The sequence below is a fragment of the Cyprinodon tularosa genome, unplaced genomic scaffold (genome assembly GCF_016077235.1).
Source record: "Cyprinodon tularosa strain WSP-4 unplaced genomic scaffold, ASM1607723v1 ctg43, whole genome shotgun sequence".
In the NCBI taxonomy this organism is placed as follows: Eukaryota; Metazoa; Chordata; class Actinopteri; order Cyprinodontiformes; family Cyprinodontidae; genus Cyprinodon; species Cyprinodon tularosa.
This window is the reverse complement of record NW_024039152.1, coordinates 692,980-713,822: the sequence shown is the minus strand read 5'-3', so window position 1 is coordinate 713,822 and position 20,843 is coordinate 692,980. Positions and strand designations below refer to the sequence as shown.

Here is a 20,843-nt window from a genome sequence, read left to right as displayed (position 1 = left end):
TTAATCTACCTCTGAACAAGCAGCAATATCGGTACTGCCTTACATGTGGGCAAATGAAAAAAAGTAGGAAAAAATTTGTATTTCTCAGTGGTCAAAGTCTTCTTTGAGCTAAACATTGTTCTCTGTCAGATCGAAACTCAGTGTCTACCAAGATACTTCAGAGTATCCATGCCTCCATCCACTGAGAAGTTTTATGAAGATGCTTATTTCACTTTCCTGCAGGAACACAGCACCTGCTCACATTGCCAAGGGTAAAAACACCCTGGATTGTGGTCTTACTGTTACAGAGTAAACAATGCAGCCTAGCTGATTCTCCTCCATCCTATGCAGCACTGATAAGGCAATTCATGCAAAAGGAGTCCTGACCCAGCATTGAGTGCCTTTACTGCACAGTGGATGGAGATACCTGTAATCAGGCTGACATTGCTGACTTGAAAAATCTGATTTTACATTATTCTACTTCACCTTAATACACCTTATATGCATATTTATTTTTCTATATTTTATTTATAATATACACTGTATGATTATGTCAAACTGTATTTTAGACAAACAGACAGATATACAGACTTTCTGTTATGGATAATCATGATTAGGGCTGAAACAATTAATCGGATTAATCGTTATTAATCAATTATTGAAATAATTATCATTCCATGTCGTAAACATGCCTTAAGCTCACAGAGCGACCCACTTAGGGCAGTAATTATACCTAGATTGTAAAAAAAATATATATAAACATTTTGCATTTAAGATTAAAAAAAATCCATTTGTCAATAAGCTCTATCCAGAAATCATCTAGTGGAAAAGTTTGAGTTTCACCTGGTTTAATTTTGTAAAAAAAAATCTTCTTTAAGGAATCTTTGTCTATCCCATTATTAATTGATTAATTATAAAAGTAATCGTTCGTGGCCCTAATCATGATAATTAACTTTAAAAACAAACTGAATTATAGAAAACAGTCTAGCTGGATTATGTCTGTTATTGTTGAGTCCGTTAACATCACTATTTATAAGCCTATAAGGTTTATGAAGTCTCTTTGCAACTAAAGCAGGAGCAGTGTAAGCATTCTCATCAAAGGCTGGACTATTTTCTGGTGCAACTTCTACTCCATCTTTGTAGCTTATTTTTTATGGTCTTGTTTATGGTTTAAAAAAAAATGTCTCTAAAGCTGTAGTTGTAGATATCTGGATTTCTGGGGGGGGGGTTGTTTTGTTTTGTTTTTTTGGTGGGTGATATGAGTCTACAAGCTATCAACTTTAGAATGTACTTTAGTGGTTTGCTGTGTGAAGGGAGATGGCTCCTCCAAGCCTGGATACCTAGTTCCTTTACTGTAGAAGTTCTTGGGATATATGATTTTTGAGTAGCTATTATGTGTGAAGACTCCAAGACAAATCAATCTAACATGTCAGCATCCAATTTTTTTTTCTTTTTACTATTTGCAGAAATGTTTATCCAAACAAAATCCTTTCCTCCAACTTAAAGCTGAAGTCTGTAAGTTTTTAAAAATCACTTTTTTGTCATATTGGCTAAAACTGTCCCTATGCCCAGACAGCAGTACATGTGATATGTAACCTGTGAAAAAAACTGCTTCAATTGGTACCGCCTACTGCCTGTATTTCAATCTGGAAAGAATAATTCGGGACGAGTCAAAACAACCAATCACAGCCAGAGGAGCGTCTGATGGAGTGTCAATCACAGCTCACACACGCTGAAAGCCGCCCCCCCCCCCCCCCCCCCCGCCCCCCCTTCTGGTCGCATGCGGTAGCCACGCAGATGCTGTGAGAGGGGTGGAGCTTGGAGGTGGGGCATGAGTGAAGCAGAGAGGGTGGGGGAGTGGCGTGAAACCTGTTTTTCTTCAAATTTTCAGTCGAAGTCTGCTCTCTCCTCAATGTTACAGACTGCAGCTTTAAAAGGTATAGTGGAGGATGTTATTTTTCAGGGTGGATCATCAAAATAAGTGGTCATCCTAATTGTCAATCATTCTGGGAATACGTTTATGTAAGGCCGTCCTACGTTCTCCTCCCCATTTTATAAGACTCATTTTAGCTTACCGCTGGTGAGTCTGACATGGTGGAAAAATTGAAAATCTTCTTTTGGAAAGTAAGTTTGTATGAGCAATGCAAACAGCAACATTAAAACAGAGCGTGCACATGGAGAAATGGGCTCGTGCACTCTCTAACACACGTTTGACGGGCGCTCCCTCTTGGGGGTGGGTACAGGGTTGTGCACGTGCATTTTTTTAAGTGGAGAGGGCGGGTCTTTTAAAAAATTTGTGACAATCCTCCACAATACCCTTAAATCTCCAGCAAAAACAGAACAGCATATCCATCTCTCTGTCCAGAATGCTGGTTTGTGAGGTACAGTACCTTTAATGACAAATGCCTCAGCCAATAAGCGGAGGTGGTAGACTGGTTGGTCATCCTGAGTCAGCTCCTCCAGTCCCACCCTGGCGCACATTCCCTGGGCGTCCCGGTACCGGCCCTGAACGTAGTGCACTTTGGCCATCAGCAGCAGAGCCTCATTTAAGTACCTCGGCTGCAGAAAGACAAAGAAATAGACGGTCACACAAACAATGGCATAAATCAGAGGAAAGGTTTTGGTTCCCTGAGTAAATACTTTTAGGTAGTTATTTCCAAATGATTGGACCCAGAAAAAGACCAGAAGGGACCCAGATTAGACTGACTGTGAGGCGGCCTCGGCTCAGGATGGTGTTGAGGTAGCCTTTGGCCTTGGAGAGTCGGGCCTGAGTTTTGTCCATTAAAGGCGTTGAGCTGCGCAACAGATCCATATTTTCCAGCAAGCACTCCTCCAGCAGGGCCTCAGCCATCAGCAGGGTGCCGTAATCATCTGCAACATGGGATTGAAGGAAGTCAAAAGCAAACAACATTTGATGGAAGGAGTACGAAGTCAGGGTCAGAGGTCATTTGTTTCTGTAGCCAAAGCAAACCTTCGCTCAGTTTATCTAAAACAGAACTCAAAGAGCAAAACAAACATGCTTTCTGTTCAGAAGCAGCAGTTCCCATTTCACACAGACTCACAATAAAATAACCCCCTAAATTATGATATTTAATTTGCACAGAGGCAAAGCTCTTCTCTGATTCAGCCTCTGTCAGTGTAAACACCAAAACACCCACTTAAGAAAATATTTCCTGTTTAGGTCCCTGAGTCTGGGTGTGTTCTAATGCCAGCTCTTTGAGCTGTGTTTATGCTCTCATATATTTGACATTTTTGCTGGTTCATTTATCAGCACAGCCAAGGCGAAACCTATCTCTGAGGAGAAGGTAAAAGATAAACAGCAAGACGTGACTTATCCCAAAACCACCGTCAGAAACACTGATTTCAAACAGATGATTTACTCTTCAGACTGTTTTCTTTTTTCCTTATTGTTTGGATTTGTATAGGTCTAAGAGTTTAACATCATTCATAACTTTAGATTAGTTGTCCAGTAATAGCTTTTAATGTAGAAGGGCTCTGTGTTATTTGTTGATTAATTGTTGTCCATATTTTTGCATAGTCAATTTTCCAGACTGCTTTCTTTCCTAACCTCAGCAGGGAACAAATTATACTTTAAAACCACATACTTTGAAAATATTCAGTTTAATACCAATGTTGCAAACACTCACATATGATATAAAAGGCATTCATAAATATTACTATTTCTGATGCATTTATGGTCTGATCTGCTTATATCCTCTGAGTAACATACCTACATCTCCGATTCCTCTGTCAGTTTTATCAAACTTGACACAGAAGATGAGCAGTAGACTAAGATTATAGAGCAGACTGAGCTTTTCCAAGGTTAAACTGTTGCTGGATCCAACTTAAGACAGTTAAAAACTCAGAGCAAAGAAGATTTGTTTAACCTACAGAGTCAACTCGGTGTCAACTCACTCACTAAAAATATATCATTTCATAAATGTTTTACTCTCTGTCTGTTAAAATCTGTAAAACATTACTGGATTTGTCACAAATCTGTGTATTTGCCTCAGTATTCTTATCATGCAGATGTCTAAACATCAACACTCAAATCTATAAATGAGGAGTTGTGTTTCTGATTATGGTAATTGTTGTTTTTAGCAGCAAAAGCTAAGGTTGCTGTGTTAAACGGCATCCTCATTATTCTTCAACACATTCAGCACTTTGCTGAATTTAAGAGAATGACAAACCCAAAACTGAAAGATGACATATCAACAGCTACTATCAATCGTTGGAGCAGGGAGCCAACAGCCAGACCGGAGGGTAAACCAAAGCTGTTGTTTGTGAGCATAAAGTTGATCATTTTACTGATAAATATATTGATATCTGCTCAAGCAAAATACAGCATATTTGGATTCAAATTCTGTATTTGAACCTCGCTATTATTTACTACAGGACTTAGCAACGTTTCAGGGAGATACAGCATTTTGTAAACAAATTAACTGGACAGACTTGCATTTTTTTATTTATTTTTTTTTTAGCATTACACTGAGTGAGTTTTAGTTTAATATTTTCTTTTCTTTTCAGCTAAATGAGCTGTTCTGGTGAAACACCTGGAACTGTAGAGAAAACCTCTCTCTAAAAGCATCCCAGAATGTTTTGTCAAAAGTGGTCATTAAATTATTGGCACAATGTGATCTTAAATGCACTTTGCTGTGAAGCTTGCTAGATCTCTAAGCAACTGTGATGCTGCCATAAACACCCTTGTTTATAGATGTTGGAGATCGGCCTGTTTTTCCAGTGTAGTCCTGTTTCTCTGACTGTGACTGGCTGGATGTGCTCTCTTCATCCTCTGACATGGGAGCTGGCTCGGAGCTCGTCTGCCTGGCTGTGTTGCTTTTTGTGTCTCCCAGTCGGCCTTGGCAGATGGCCGCTCACAATGAGCCTGGTTCTGCTGGAGGTTTCTTCCTGTTAAAAGGGAGTTTTACCTCTCCACTGTCGCTACAAGCATGCTTAGTGTGAGGGATTGCATTTGAGTCAAGTCGATGCAGTGAACTGTAAAGTGCCTTGAGATGACATGTGTTGTGAATTGGCGCTATATAAATAAACTGAATTGAATTGAATTATCGTACAGAGGGAAAAAATCGTCCAGATAAATCTTCCCTTTACGCCAAAATTCCATTTCTAGTATCTCCAGTATTTTTTCTGGCATCTCAATTAAAAAACAAACAAAGAATTAATAAAAAATGGTTTTGAAAACTTAAGAAAGCCAAGATATCACAACCTAAACTTAGAACACACAATACTGCTGCTCTTTATTGGAGTCACAGTTGGGCGAAGGTTTAATTTATGACCGCCTTAACTACCACGGAGTTCCTCCTATCTGAAACCAACTCTCCTGATGCACCTTGCTCGCTCGCTGCCAGATCAGCTAATGTGAACCATGCAAGCGAAGAGTAATACCACATTAATTTAACACCTGGATGAACAATCAGTCAGTTGTAAGCACAACAACGGACAACTGTAGACGACTGGGATCAGGACACTCGAACCCATATTTACTCTGTGTAGGAGAAGGGTGGAGGCAGGTGCATTAGTGAAATGCCTCAGTCAGGCTTTATGAGGTGTAGAAAGAAAAGTGTGTTTGCATATCTTTTGTGGAATGGTTTCAAGTGTAAAAGCTGAGAATCAGAAGACTGCTGGATAAATCTGGTTTAAAGCCATTGAGAGATTTGGAAGGAGAATAAAATTTGTTTAAATGTGAAACAAACTTTTTTTTGTTTGATGTAAACTTGAAGGGACGGACATTTTCTAAATGGCAAGTGACATCGTTTGCATTTTATCGGTTTTATTTAAAGAAACATCTGTTTATAGGAGACATTCAACAAATGTAAGCCACTCTATCTTGTTTGGAGTCCAAGGTCCACTGAGTGCACAATGTGATAGTATGCTCACTGTAACAAACACTAATCTGCCTCAACAGTCAGAATTTCCAAGAAGAATTCAAGAAGTTTTCAATTTATGACAAATCTTCAGTGTTTCAGCTTTAACATTACATTTCACACCTTCCATATGTTAACATTTAAATCTACTTTATCTGGCAAAAAGTAGTATACTTGAAGTAAATTCTAAAAAGAATACTTATGCATAAGTTTAGAAAGTATACCGAACAATGTACTTTCAGTGTACTTGAAGTATTACTAAAGTAATACTTCTTCGAACTAAATTGGGACATTTTTAAGTTTACTAAAGTATACTTAAAGTATACTTTAGTAAACAATAAAGTAAGCAATATTATAGTCAAGTACACTTGACTATAATATTGTTAAGTATATGAAATATAATTTAGAATAAGTAAACTCTAAGTGCACTGCCTGATTTTAGGTATGAAATTAGTGAACTTTTAGTATACTTGAATAAACTACTTTTTGCTAAGGTGAAGGGTGTCCTGAAAACTTCCCATAAAAATCCCATTTAATTTTATCTGTCATCTTGCATGTTTAAAACTGGGTTTTATTCCTAATCTCATGTTAATCTTTGTGCAGATTCCAGATGTGTTTCTCTATCCATGCTCCTGCAAACAGCAGCTGCCCAGCCTCCAGGTGCAGTCCTCTGCCACTCACCGTCCTCGTGGATCCGCGCCGCGTGCATCTGCTCCACCAGTGACAGGATCTTGCCCCACTGGCACTCGGCCCGGTAGCGCTCCAGCTCCGCTTCTAGCCGGATCTGCGTGAAGGAGACCCGGGACGTCATCGCCGCTCTGTCCCGCTGCTGGTGGCTGTAGTCCCCGGACACGATGGGAGTAACTGCGGACTAAGCAGGAGGAATAAATGGGAAAGCTTTGAGTGCGCAGGGTGGGGTGGGGTGTGGATCATTACTGTATGCAGGAAACAACAAATAAAACACAGATTATAATGTGTTATTTAAAAACTGAAACAAAAACACCAAATGAAATGAGTGTTTTTGAAAACTTTACATTGAAATTAAAAAGTTAAACTCTGAGTTTGAGGTAAAATGTTCCAGCTACTTTAAAATTAAGAAGCTAAAACTTTAAAAAAAATTATTGCAACAGTAAAAGTTTTATTTTTTTCTTTCCCAATAAAAATGTTCTCAAACAGTCATGGGGAGACTGTGGAGCCGCAGACAGTTAGAAAAAATATATTTATTAGCTATAAACTGTGGTTATCTACAGAGTGCCTGGTGGAAAGTTTAGTGGAAGGAAAAAAGTTAAGGAGAAAAGCTACTCAAACTAAAGGGAGGATTGTGATTTTTAAGCGAACAGTAAAACAAATTCAGTGAAGGAGTTGTTTAAAGCTGGTGTCAGTAATCTAGCACATCTGATGTCCATTAGGTGGGCTGCAGCTATAGCATTCATGTTTTTTCTTCTTGCCTAGACTTGTATTTTCTTCGACTCTGCACAGTAAATCTAATAACATGAAACCATTAACTGCCAATGTCACGGTCTTGGTTCTGTTATGTTTTCCTTTGCTCCATGTTTTCTAGTTTTATTGGTTTAATTCCTGTTTTGTTGTATTTTCTGGTTATATTTCAGCTCTTAGATTTTTATTTGTTGCCCTCTGATGCCCTCTTGTGTTGGTCTCCTTTCCCCTAGCTCCTTTCTAGACTTCTCTCTTCACACCTGCTCCCAATCAGCTCGTTAGTCCTCTCTTTGTTCAGTCTACCATAAATACTCTCCTTGTGCAGTTCCTCAGTGCTGGTTCCACTTCTTCCTCGCCTTAATTCGTCTCTTCTCGCCTTTCCCTGACTCTACGTGTTCTTTTCCCCTGATTAAAACTGCAACAAATCACCTCTGCCTCCCTGCCTCTGCATTTGGGTCCTCAAAAACCCCAACCAAACCCTGACAGCAAAAGGTTTGGATCGAGACTGAAATGGGCTACTACCTTAAACTCTTATATTTATCTTTCTAAAAATAAAGTTATTTCCTAAACTTTAATTTCTAAATGTAATTATTTATGGGGGCAGATATTTCAATAATCTCCTAGGACACTCCATCGTCTTTCAAGAAAGAAAAAAAACAAAACAATTCTGGGTCTGGACCTTATACACATATACTGAGGATTGGAGATTATTATTATTTTATCTATTTATCTCAGTAAATGTTGCTTATTAGCGGCAGGCTAGCTATAATGTTAAGTCACCTGTCCTGCAAACAGGAAGCCTTGGTTTGTATCCCAGCTGGGGGGAATGAGCTGCCAGTATGGGTCCTTAAGCAAGACCCTTAATGCTAATGCCTGCTTTAGGGAGTGGTGGCACCGTGGTTCAGGCATTTAAGTTAGAATCCTGAGGTTCTGAGTTCAAGCCCCACTACCACAGACTGCCACTCTGGTTCCCTGAGCAAAGACCTTTAAGTCACACTGCTTGCACAATGTCAGCCCGCTGCTCCCCATGGTGATGGGTTAAATGCAAAGAGTTAATTTCATTGCTCTGTACTTGTGAAAGTATAATGTCAATAAAAACAATGGGAGAAAAAATTCTGTTGACGCCCTTAATCTGAAATAATTTTTGTGCTCTGTGTTTTAATTCACATCAATGTTTGTTTAATTATTATCCCCATCGGAAAACAAAGAATATTAAATCTTAATTCTTATTATTTATTGCTACATGATTTACATATGGCTCTAAAAGCAAATTTTGTAGCTGAACTGGTTTTGCTGTTTAAACAAAATTAAGTTTATAAAATATGCGCTGACTTTTAAATTTGCTTTCCTGATTTACAGAGAGAAGATATTAAAACTTAAATAAGTTAATTAAGGCTTGCATATCATGTGAAAGTGTAGATACTCACTTGTGGGGAGTTTTGGCCTAGTGGTGTGTTCTAAGAAGGTTGCAAGTTCTCGGTTTGATCCCCACAGCCTGGACTCTGGGTCCCCGAGCAAGACCCTTGGCGCCACACAATGGCAGCCCATTGCTCACAATGAGATGGGTTAAATGCAGAGATAAATTTTTCCAATGTGAGATCAATTAAGTTTAATTATTATTCTGTCTATTTTCATAGTTATGTTTGCAGAGCAACAGGGGTTAATGTTTTTTTTTATAATTACTTTTATTATTATTTATTTTTGTGTGTATATTCATATAGTAATCCATTGCATTTTTAACAGGTCATTTTATGCTAATTTAATTTAATGTATTGTTGATGCTTGTTTTGTGAACGTTGTGCTAATCTCTTATTTTTACTCAAATTGCAGGGTTTTTTTCTTTTGTTTTTCTATTCAGATTTTAGGTTACTATAGTGTCGAAAATTAACTTTTTTGTGCGCCTGAGACAAATAGGATTCCCATGATACCTTTTACAAAAAAAAACTCTGTGACTTTACTGAAAAACCAACAAACAAAAAATAAACTGTAGGCCTACTGGATAGGATTGTGGGATCAATTGTCTAATCTGAGCTCCATAGTTTTCTCACATGCTTCAAAATACATAAAGCAAGCTGCCTGAGGTGACTGTCACACCCCCAGTCTAGGGAATTCATCAACCCTTTCTCTTAAAACATTTATTTAACCAAAAATCTGGAATCTCTTATTCAGGGCTCCATTTGTCCGTGAACTGACTCTGCATGAGAGGCCTTGACTTGTAGCGGCAGGAAGACAGGATACTCTTAAGAGCCAAGTCTCTAATCTTGCTCTGTTAACACTTTAACTGGATCAGGCAGGGCTTAAGAAACAGCAAAGCAAAACTGTGACTGGAAACAAACAAGTGCAACATGATGCTCAGCCTGTAACATGATGTCGTAGTTTAAAATTATATTGTTCATGAATGGAAAAACCCCAACAGCAAATATGCAAATGTTTTGCTTGGTCCCTGATCTGCACTCTGCATCAGCCTGACACCAGCTTACCTCCCTTGGCTAAGATACAAATTTATACATCTGCTAGTCTGTGCTCTATGACATTTACTTCAACTTTATGAAGCACTGGAGAGTACAGCTCGTTTATTGCTGCTTTGGTTCCATAAGAGTACAATTTAATAATAGAAGGAGAACTCTATGGATAAATTGAAAGGAAATGATTAAAGCAGACTGTAACAGCAGCTTGAATCAAATGAAACACAACACTGGGGATAAACACAAGGGACAATGGGTATTCTATAGAATCTAAGTCAGCTACTGTGAGACATTAAGAAACCTCGAGCCTCTTGAAGAGAGATTTGGAAGCGTCATTTTCTCTGGGGAAAGTTGGCATTTGCGTTACATGAAAAGTGTCTCTCCGTCTCCTCAATGAGCGTCCAACCGCTCAGCATGTCCCTGTCTGATTAATCTGGACCTGGGACCTCAGCAGTGGATTTGCTCTCCCTGCTGACTGAAAGGAGTCACTGTTTCCTCAAAGGTTGATATCCTGCAAAGATAGTTTACTGCTTAAATAAAACAGCTCACAGATTTTTATGCTCTTCTGGTCAACCAGTTTGGAATTACACCAGCTGGAGATTTAATCTAAAATACAGCTGATGATTAAATAAAACCACTCAGACAAACTTGTTTACATAGAAATGTAAACCCCTAACTCATTTAACTAAAATCATATTTTTTTTTTTGTTTCAATCAAAGATGAATAATGCAACCAAACTGCAGCAATTATAACTAGTTTATTTATGCAAACAAAATAATATTCTAGTTAACTAGCATGCCTTAAAATGTTTATAAGATGTTTTTTTGTGTGTTTGAAAAACTCTCTCCTAAATCTTAATCATTTTTACCTGACAAATTGGCATTTATAAATGTAAATGTTTTCTGCGATAGCTTCAGAAATGGAATAGGCCTACATTTATTTGTAAGTTATTTCAGATAAATTATTAGTAGCTGTAAGGATAATTTTGATTTATTCAATTTATATGGTTCATGTCCAGTATGTCAGCAGTCGCACAAGGAGAATTCATTAGGCCTACTTCATATCTACATATCTTCATTAACAGTGGTATTACAGTCAGTTCAGGGTGTTGGCTGAAGCACAGATAAAAATGTAATGCATAATATTTAATGACTTTATATCAATGTTTTTATCTATCCACAATAACAGGGATTTTAATATTGGACATCAATTTTGGCCCAATTTATCATGGTGCATCTGGGTTTAAAACAAAGAGTTTATTTGTCCAATATATAGTCAAGCTAAAAGTAGCTAGAAGGAGAATTACTACTTCACCTAAACCCCTTATCTTTATAAAAGTTTACTCAGTTTAAGAGAGCTGAAAAGTACGGAAGCATATTGCTGTCACTTGAGAAAAAAATATTTTGCTCATTATATTGTATAAACGTGATAATTATCACGTTTATACAATATGATGATCACGTTTATACAATATAATTTGCACAGAAAAAATTTCTCAAGTGACAGCAATACGCTTCAGTATTTATACAATATAATTTGCAAAGATGTATTTTCTCAAGTGATAGCAATAGGGTTCCGTAGAAAAGGGAACTTTAATAGAAACGATATTCCCTCTTCAATATGGCGGGAGGGTTAACGAGTCAATGGGAAGTTATATAGCTGATGTTTGTTCTTAAAACACAAAAATAAAAAAAAAATTATATATAAATGCCAGAACAATTCAAAGTTAACGTGTCTTTATTTATTAATCATTACAGCTCTGCAGTTAATACATATACATAAATTTTACTTTTTTAAACGGTGGAAAGTTGTGACATCTGAGAGCGAACGTTGGTGGAGGGAAATATCTCGTCTCAGTTGCATCATCTTTGATCGTTTCGACCAATCAAAAATGAGCTGTCGTGTCCATAAGCGGGTACGGCAAGCTACGTGGTCCGTAAAAGTTGTTCCGCGCTTATCGTCGCAGACAGGAAAGGGACTAAACAACACGTTAACGGTTCGCAGCGGGAGACACCGATTACTTCAAAGTGAGAATTTAAAATAATGTTTTGGGTTTTTTCACTTTGCATGTTGCATTTGTTTACTTATATAGCAGCTTTTAGTATGGGAATAAGTTATTGTGCTATGTGTGGTAGCTAACATCAACGTTTGTTTACTTCTTTTGGACATTTAATTGTAAACACATGTGTTAAACAGGATAGAGCTGAAGTCCATATCTAAGTAATAGCGATTATTGTCCTGTATTGTCAGTTTATTGACTTTGCTGCATCAAATCTGTGTTTGTTTGTCCAGATTAATCTGTGATCTTTGATTTACAGAATATTATAAAATATATTTAAATCTACTGCTTTTGTCTTCTGCAGAATGAGGCGTCCTACACTGTCCTGGTGTCTGTTCTTCATCCTGTCCTCTTCTTTACTGTGTGCTGACTCTCAGGTGTCTCCACACCAGCAGCAGCCCCCTCCTGTAGTGGGAGGCTCAGCCCATATTAATCGCCTGGACAGAAACATGGTGCAAGACAAAGAGTGAGCAACACTCCTGAAGCACCTTTTCACACTAGTGTCTCACAAAAGCTCATTGCTGTGTTTCTTTCCTTTCAGCCACATTATGGAACATTTGGAGGGGGTCATTGATAAACCTGAGAAAGACATGTCGCCCCAGGAGCTTCAGCTGCATTACTTTAAAATGCATGATTATGATGGAAATGACCTGCTGGACGGCCTTGAGTTGGCCACTGCTATCACACATGTGCATAGAGAGGTAGGGGAGATCATTGACATACATGATCTGTTGTTAAAGTTGTAATATTACTTTGATTAAGTGCTACACAGACAATATATTGAGACAAAAAAATAAAAATACATGAGGGGCTACAGAAAACCCAAACAAAACTAAGCCACCGTTGTTTTCTTTTAAATAGGTCTGCAAGTAATGATTATTTTTGCAAAATGATCATCTGTCCAATATCAAACCAGGTGAATCTAAACCTTTTCCACTTGTGGAGTTCTGGGTGGAGCATAGTTACAGACTAAACAAATTTTTTTTCATCTTGCATGCAAAATGTTTATTTATTTTTATAATCTTTTTATAATTACTGCTCTAAGTGGGTTGCTCTGTCAGCTAAAGGCCATTTTTAGCCTATTTTTAGGGGGAGTGGCGGCCCAGTGGTTGGGGCCTAGAGCTTGGAATCCTGAGGTTCTGAGTTCAAGCCCCACTCCCACAGACTACCACTCTGGGTCCCTGAGCAAGACCCTTAACCCACACACTGCTCCCCGGGCGCCCCATGATGGCAGCCCGCTGCTCCCCAAGGGGATGGGTTAAATGCAAAGATTTCAATTCGGTACTCTGCACTTGTGACAAGGTAATGACAATTAAGGCCCCGTCCACACGAAGTCAAAACGAACACGAAACGCTAATATTTTCCAGAACGTTTGTCGTAAAGACGGAGACGTAAAATAAATGTGATCGTCCACACGAATGCATGAAAACGCTGCAAAATGTATGCCAGGCCTGTAAGTGGTGCTGTGGTGCCAAAGAAAAAATAGGCGACGAAATGTTGGGCATGCGCACTAATATTTATACATGGTTGCCCGCAACCGTGGTTCAGTCAAATTTAGGTGCTGAACTATGTCTTTGATATTGCTCTGTTCTTCCTGGAGATATTCCAGAAGAAGAAGATTCTGTTGTAAGCCCGACAGCAGGGTGAGTAGCATGAGCAGCAACCATTCAACACAGTATGGCGCCGTTGTTGTGATACTGTGTCGCGCATGCGTGTTTAGAGGTGACGCTATGACGCATGCATGTAAAAAAAAAAAAAAAAAAAAAAAAAAAATGCGGTTAGAGCTTAAAGATGGAAATGCGAAAACGGCGTTTCAAAATCTTCCCACTCTGAAGGCTGAATAAAAAAAAAGATTGTTTACAGACCCCCGAAACGCCGGCTTCGTATGGATGAGAGGCTGGTTTGGTGAAAAATTTGTGCGTTTAGGCCAGGGTTTGGCTTCGTGTCGACGGGGCCTAAAGAGCTGAGGGAAAAAAATTAACTGTACTCCAGTTAACGAGTAATTCATTACTAAATTAGTTGATGATTTCAATAATCAATTAATTCAATTAAGCCGACGAAAGCACTTGAGTAAGCACTAAAGTTACATAAATTATCTATTTTTGTGAAAAAGTTCTTTTTTTAACATTTGAATATTTTAGTTATAAGCAGAACTGATTTGATTTTATGTAAAGTTGAGTCTCATTTCATAAATAATTTTTATTTTTTATTTAACCTTTATTTAACCAGGGGAAGAAAAGAAAAAACATTGAGATTAAAAACCTCTTTTTCAAGGGAGTCCTGGCCAAGAGGCAGCAAAGTTACATAAGATACATTACATATAGATACATTAAAATAAATGACAGATACATAAAAAATAAAAAAAACATATCAAGTAAAACAATTCCAGATCATTGAGGCTGCTTCAAATTCTTTCACTTTCAACTTAATAGCATTTAAAGATAAAAACTCAGTCAACTTCCAGTTTCTTTGTAAAATATTTTACTCAGAAGGAGATGCGTAGATAAAGGCTTTCTTCCCCAGTTCTGTTCGGGCAAAAGGGACAGCAAGCAACAGCTGGTCGTTGGATCTGAGGGTATAAGAAGCCATGCTCTTATGTGTAAGTAAGATACAAATGTAAGAGGGCAGTAATCCAAGAAAGGTCTTGTAAATAAATGTGTATCAATGACACTGCCTTCTCATAAATTTAGTATTTATTTCAACATTATTTTTGCTGTAACTGTGCTCAAGTGAAAGAAAAAGAGCCCAATGACCCCAGTTCTTGTTGTTTGGATGCATAGCTTCAATGTTTCAGCTGGTTGAGGAGTTGGTGCCGTCCACACTGTGGTGGCTTTAAAATTCCAAACCCCAGGAGCAGGTTTCAAATGTCGTCCGTTTCACCAACCTCCCGGTCTGGCAGTCAAGCTCCTATCTGACCTTAAAGTTTTCTGGATATTCCCAAACCTGACTTTGTCTGGGCGGGGCCTAAAAAAGATTTAGCAGCCTAACTTAAATTGGCAAATCTGCATCTAAATAAAACACACATTTATCTTGCTTTTGCAAAAATATCCTTTAGAACAGATTTCCAAACATTTCAGACCCAATAAATACCTGTGCTGGCCCTTATTTAATACATCACTTTTATATTTATTTTTACAAAATGATCAAATAAACTAATCATATTAGTTCTAAAATACATTTTTTAATATAAATATTTGACTATTACAAATGTTTATTATTTATTTAATAGGATATTTAATAATATAATTGTGCATTTTACACTTTAATGGTATATTTATTTTGCCCCTTCATATACCGCATGGATGCAATCATAATGATAAAAAAAAAGATTTTGCACCCCCACACATTGGGAACCTCTGCTCAAAAGCAGAAAATCAAATTCTCTGTCCTGATAGAATCTTTATGATTTCCTAAGTACATAAAGTTTGTTTATTTACCGAGACCACAGTGTTTAACTTCTTCACTCCTTGATATGCAGGAGAGAGGGGAGCACAGCCAGCCAATGAAGGAGGAGGAGCTCATCGCATTAATCGACGACGTCCTGAGGGACGACGACAAAAACAACGACGGTTACATCGATTACGCGGAGTTTGCCAAATCACTGGAGTAGATCATCCTGCTGTTTCTTTGTTTCTCTGCATCCGGGAGCAAAACCAGGAGAAACATGAATGAGGGGAGGGGCGGCGAGTTTGCACATTCTGAGCCGAACTCGCTGCGTCTTTCACAGACAATAAATCAGGGGTACTTAATTTACAAATCACGTGACAATTCATCATACCAGATGGTAGAAACATGAATCTCTGTAATTTCACAAACGATGAGAAAAAAAGAGGAGAAAAAATGTAGACTTTGTACCCCGTTTTTGTAAACTGTGATTTTCAAGGGTCAGTTTAACCAAATGCTTTATTTATTTAGACTTTTAGGGCCTCTAGACCTCTATTTTTTTATTTTCAAAGTATACCAGCAGACCTTTGTACTGAGCAATGTGTCAGATTTGATGATTAGCTCAGCAGCAGAAACCCTAAAGCTGTAAACAAATCGACAGTTTGGTTAAACTGACTCTGAGTGGGAGTTCACATCTCAGTAGCACAAGAACGGACCAGTTCATTTCAAACCCACGTCATTTTAGATAGATAAAGACACGCCAACTGTTTCAGTGTCTACTTTTAGGACCAAATAATCCCTTGTGATGACAATTAGGCCAATATATTGTTCCCATGGCAATATATAGGGGCCTTGATTAGATCCACTTTGGTTGTGAGATAAACAAGAAAACTTGTTTAAAAGTCACCAGCAGGGGATCACACAACCCTGCGTCCGCTGATCTATCGTTCAGTCAGAGGATGCACGACTCTAATCAGTCACTGCAGGAATGGAAAGCAGAGCTGCATCAGATTCTGCAAAACTGAATAAGCTAGACTGAAAGCACACTGCCAGACTCTTCTGCTGGCTGGAGTTTCAGAAAAGCACTTAAATGAAACTGGTTTCCCTCAGATGTTGGCTGCCTTTAAGAAAAAAATCTATAAAACATAGTTTAAATGCATCAGGTAATTATTTAATCCACCTGTGCTCGACTGATATAGACCTTTTCATATGGATGAACTCTATTTTTTGCCAACCAGTGTTTATTCTTCTGTCTGTTCTGACTCTTGATGTAAAGACAAATGTTTCTCTGGACTGTGAAAAGAAAACTGTTTTACTCTGTTACTTTAAGATAAATTATGCTGTTTGGTTCTGGTGGATTAAAATCATGTAATCACATTTATTCTCTGATCTTTTTTTGTGTCTGTTTCATTGAATTTATAGGAAATTAGGATGCAAAGGACAAGTTAGAGATGTTTAGTATTTCAAGCCGATAAGGTCCTTAAATCACATTAAGATGTGATGCCCAATGAGAATTTAAATGTATTTTGAAAGATGTTGAGCAGTTCACTGGGCTGCTTTAAACCTGCATTCCTGAGTGTGATGGTTCTGTTTCGGGCGTGCTCAGAACTGCCATAGGAAGAATATGGCTCTTCATTATCTAAGTTGCTTGACTGGTTCCTGTTAACACAACTGAGTGGGGGAGTTTCACACCAGCATTGATCGATTTGCCCTTAGTAGTTTTTTTTAACTCTTGATGAGCTAGTTTTACCCATCACATCTTCTTATATCTTTTGAATCACCTCATAAGGACTCTATAATACAAAATACAGAGACTCCCTAATAATGGCAATAAAATTCCACAGGAGGACTGAAACTGATGGTGAATGTCAGAGGCTTCAAGTAACTTAGTATAAACACCAAGTGGCTGTATTTAACTCAGACTTTGACAACTTATAATGTCATTTTATATACACAGAGTATACAAAATGAAATTTCATTTAGTACAGGTCTTCAGACAGTAAATGACCATCTCCATTTCATAAAGGGCAGCAGTAATCAAATGTAAACAGTGTGGGAGAAAAAAAACATTGTGCAAAAACACATTGATATTGAAGATTAGAGCACTAAATATATATGGTGCATATATGCAGTATTTTGGTTTGGTGTTATCACTTTGATGCAGAGTCTGTGACATAATTTAGAGTTTTTCACAGCATTCAGCTGTCTGATAGCAGTGGGGAAGAAACTGTTGCAGAATCTGCTGGACCTGCATCGGATGCTGTGGGTGTGAGGGGTCATTGATGATGTTACAGGCTCGGGACACGCAGTCCTGGGTTGAAATGTCTTTTATGGAGGGAAGAGGAGCCCTGATGATCTTCTCTGCTGTTCCTAACACTATTCTCACCTTTTTCCAGCCTCCAAGCCACACAGTGAGACAGCTGGTCCGAACGCTCTCTATGGTGCTTCTGTAGAAGGTGGTGAGGATGGGAGTGGACAGGTGGGCTCTCCTCATCCTCTGCAGGAAGTACATGCAATTCTGTCCCCTTTTGACCTGTGAGGTTGTCTGTGATGTGCACCCCCAGGAATTTGGTAAATAGTTTTTTACTATCTTTACATAAAATATTTATTTTTCAGGGGACTTTTGATTTTTAACTCATTACATTTGAACACACATTTTGATAAGACAAAACAGCTGCAACATAACATGGTTTAATCAAGAGTTTTAACGTTTTCCTCTGCTGATACTGGACTTCTGTCCAGTTTAATATAAATTATCCTGTCGAAAATTTTATATTTAAAACCAAACTAGATAGAATCAATATTTTCTTGGTCTTTATTCCAACACAGAAAGAAAAAGAAGAAAAAATAGAAAATTTTCTGGGCTACTTTAAGAGTTTTCATTTTTTTTTCTCCCATTTAAGGCAAAAAAAAATGCTTTTTACCATTGTACTTTTTTTAACTTTTTTACTTTCACTAAGCGAAATAACCCATACTTTTACTTTTTTCTGTCTTTTTACAAATCAGTGATGGATATGGAGAAACCTGCTATACTTTAATTTCACAGATTATGAGGAAAGATTTCAGTGGCGACGACACCAGGGAGCAATGGTCAGGCAAAGGAACAGAAATAAAAAAGTAAAACAACTTTCCAAATCAGGATTATAGATCATGTAGATCTCAAAATGAACCAAAGCTTAAAGAAAAGATATCTTTAACATTTTACATGCATTTCAATGGAGTTAAAATTACAGTTTTTATTGTTGGTTTATGTAGAAAAAATTGAAATGCAGATCAGGGACAACCGTGTGGGTTGTGCAGTTTTCCTTTTCTTCCTAGCTCCAAGGGGAAGCTGTATCGAGAGGCTGCATGGAGCCCAGAGGGAACATGGGTGATGCCAGGTTGTTTCGTAGAGATCCGTACCAGTCGTCATGCTGGTGTTGAGGTGCTGGCTGTTGGGGGCTGCTGGGACAAGGGCAGCGGCTGACTTGGCCTTGGTGGCGGGAGTAAGCCCCTGATGGAAGCATGGAAGACAGATGGGGGATGTGAGCCAATTGCTGGGGGTAATACTGCCGAGGCATGCCCCCCATCAGCGCCCTGTGGCCTGCCATCACACCCACAGGAAACACCTTCTGGGTTGCTCGCTCATGTTTGCGTTGTTTGGCTCTTCTGTTCTGGAACCACACCTGCTGAGACAAGATAACAGTGTCTAACTGTCGCTCATGGCGCAAACATGGCGGAAACCATGTTTCTAGCTGTAATTGACAGAATGAGCTGAGTTTATTCAAGTAGTCTAACTTGCTGGATTTGTTTGCGCCTTTAAACAAAGCCCAAAAGTTTTCATTATGACTGGAGAAGAGAATCTAAATGCCTTTGTTATCCATTTAACAGTCCCACCTGTATGCGAGCTTCATTGAGTTTGGTGATGCGAGCCAGCTCCTCCCGGCAGTAGATGTCAGGGTACTGATTTTGCTGGAAAGCTAACTCCAGCTGTTCCAGCTGCTTGTGACTGAAGGTTGTGCGGTGGCGCCTCCTGGCAGGAGACGGGTAGGCTTTGCTTCCCCTGCTGAGGCCTACAGTCACGGAGGTCTCGCCCAATGCTCCTTTCCTCCCAGGCTCACCTATATCTGTTAACAAGCAAAATATAAAGGAAGAGACTTAGGCTTAACATGAAAAAAACCCTTCATTTTGAGTGGAGACAATTCTCCAGCTCCTGTTTCTTAACTTCTTTGCCATAGCAGGAAAAAAAAATCTTCCTTCACTTGTATGTGTGCAGATCACCAAAAAGGAGGGATTAGACGGACTCAGAGGTTCCCACTGCCAGCAGCAACCTGAGAGCCACAGAGCTTTGGCTGCCTAAAGACAGGTTTGTGGGAAAGAGATACCAGAAACTGGAGGATTTGACCAAGATTATGTCCACAATCACTGATGGAGAGACCAATCTATGGAAATGGGGGAACGAGGCGTCCGTTCACATCGCTGCTTTTGTTATTTGCTTTAACATTTCATTTGTAGTTAAAAACCACTCCTGATGCTTCAGATATGTTTATTTTATTCTTTTTCTGGAACAAATTATAAGATTTCTCTTAAAGTAAGAACAACCGAAGCTCCACCGGCAACTGATTGAACATTATTACTAGCAAAAGAAAACCAACCGTCTAATTTCTACAAATAAAGACGTTACAATCAATACACAGCACTTCTGTAATTTCAGTATATGCAGTATATTCTTCTCTAGAGTCAAGTATAAAATAAAAACTGAAACCTTTTAACCAGAACCTTTGCATTTAGGGTCAAGTCAGCAATAATTAATACATCCGATTACTCCTTCAACCAACCTGCACTGGAGCTGACTGTAGCCATGTCAGAGTAAAGTTCTGCGAAGTCTTGGTGGCTCCTCGGTGTTCCACCTGCTGCCTTCACCTGGGCCATCGCTCTCTAGTTTTGGTCCAAGCACAGATGCACAGTCGCACTTCCAGGTCTCTGTCCCTCCCATCTCGTTTCCTCCACTTAGCCTGTAGGAGCCAATAGAAAACATTCTGGGACTGAAACCATACATTTGGGATTACCAACATAACAGGTTAGCATTAAGTTACATTTACTGAGGTAACTTTTTTTTTAACCTTTACTTGAGTTTTATATAAACTGAAACAATGCTACTATCAGTGTAATTTCTGCCTAATATACCCACCCTGAGTTACATAACTGAATGTGATGTAAGAATTTAATAGAACCGAATAATTTTGCAAAAAAAAAAAGGATGATTCTATATGAAGACGGTGGTTCCCATTAAATCCAGTGCCCTGTGAAAGTATTCGCCCCCCTCAAACTATTCAACCTTTTGCCACATTTTAGGCTTCAAACATAAAAACTCACTTTTTTTTTTATGAAGAATCAACAGGTGGGACACAATCATGAAGTGAATAAACATTTATTGGATATTTTAAACTTATTATTTTTTTTTTTTACAGCTGTAAGTCACTTGGGGTATAACTATCAGTTTTGCACATAGAGAGACTGAAAGTTTTGCAGATGCCCAGCGGGATCATGGGCTTTTAGGCTGCATCCCTGATCAAATTTAGAGGAACCTCTGTGTCTTTGTAGATTTGCAGTGGTCTAATTACTCCATTTCAATATTATCACATGCACAGTGCTCC

The 20,843-nt window shown here is 38.6% G+C and overlaps 3 protein-coding genes across 5 annotated transcripts in view; 1 reads left to right on the top strand and 2 right to left on the bottom strand.

The window, feature by feature from the left end:
* Positions 1-10,217, bottom strand: part of ttc7a (tetratricopeptide repeat domain 7A) — a 71,509-nt gene extending 61,292 nt beyond the window's left edge. For 2 of the 3 annotated variants that reach the window (XM_038299489.1, XM_038299490.1), the window contains exons 1-4: positions 10,065-10,217; positions 6,543-6,732; positions 2,687-2,850; positions 2,370-2,538 (exon numbers count right to left, since the gene is read on the bottom strand). In XM_038299489.1, coding sequence (XP_038155417.1) covers positions 2,370-2,538; positions 2,687-2,850; positions 6,543-6,732; positions 10,065-10,121 — 580 coding nt within the window. In that variant the 5' untranslated portion in view covers positions 10,122-10,217. Of the gene's footprint in view, positions 1-2,369; positions 2,539-2,619; positions 2,851-6,542; positions 6,733-10,064 lie in introns of those variants that run through there. The other variant, XM_038299491.1, reaches the window with a different exon arrangement.
* A 1,443-nt stretch (positions 10,218-11,660) lies between these two features.
* Positions 11,661-16,584, top strand: mcfd2 (multiple coagulation factor deficiency 2, ER cargo receptor complex subunit). The gene is made up of 4 exons (XM_038299492.1): positions 11,661-11,791; positions 12,128-12,289; positions 12,365-12,524; positions 15,302-16,584. Exons 2-4 carry the CDS (start codon positions 12,129-12,131, stop codon positions 15,431-15,433), a joined length of 453 nt encoding a protein of 150 aa, XP_038155420.1. The 5' UTR covers positions 11,661-11,791; position 12,128; the 3' UTR covers positions 15,434-16,584.
* Positions 16,585-18,104: 1,520 nt separating this feature from the next.
* Positions 18,105-20,312, bottom strand: prop1 (PROP paired-like homeobox 1). The gene is made up of 3 exons (XM_038299509.1): positions 20,025-20,312; positions 19,084-19,313; positions 18,105-18,872 (listed from the first exon to the last, which is right to left on the bottom strand). The coding sequence occupies exons 1-3, from the start codon at positions 20,116-20,118 to the stop codon at positions 18,522-18,524; spliced, it is 675 nt and encodes a 224-aa protein (XP_038155437.1). The 5' UTR covers positions 20,119-20,312; the 3' UTR covers positions 18,105-18,521.
* Between the last annotated feature and the right edge of the window lie 531 nt (positions 20,313-20,843).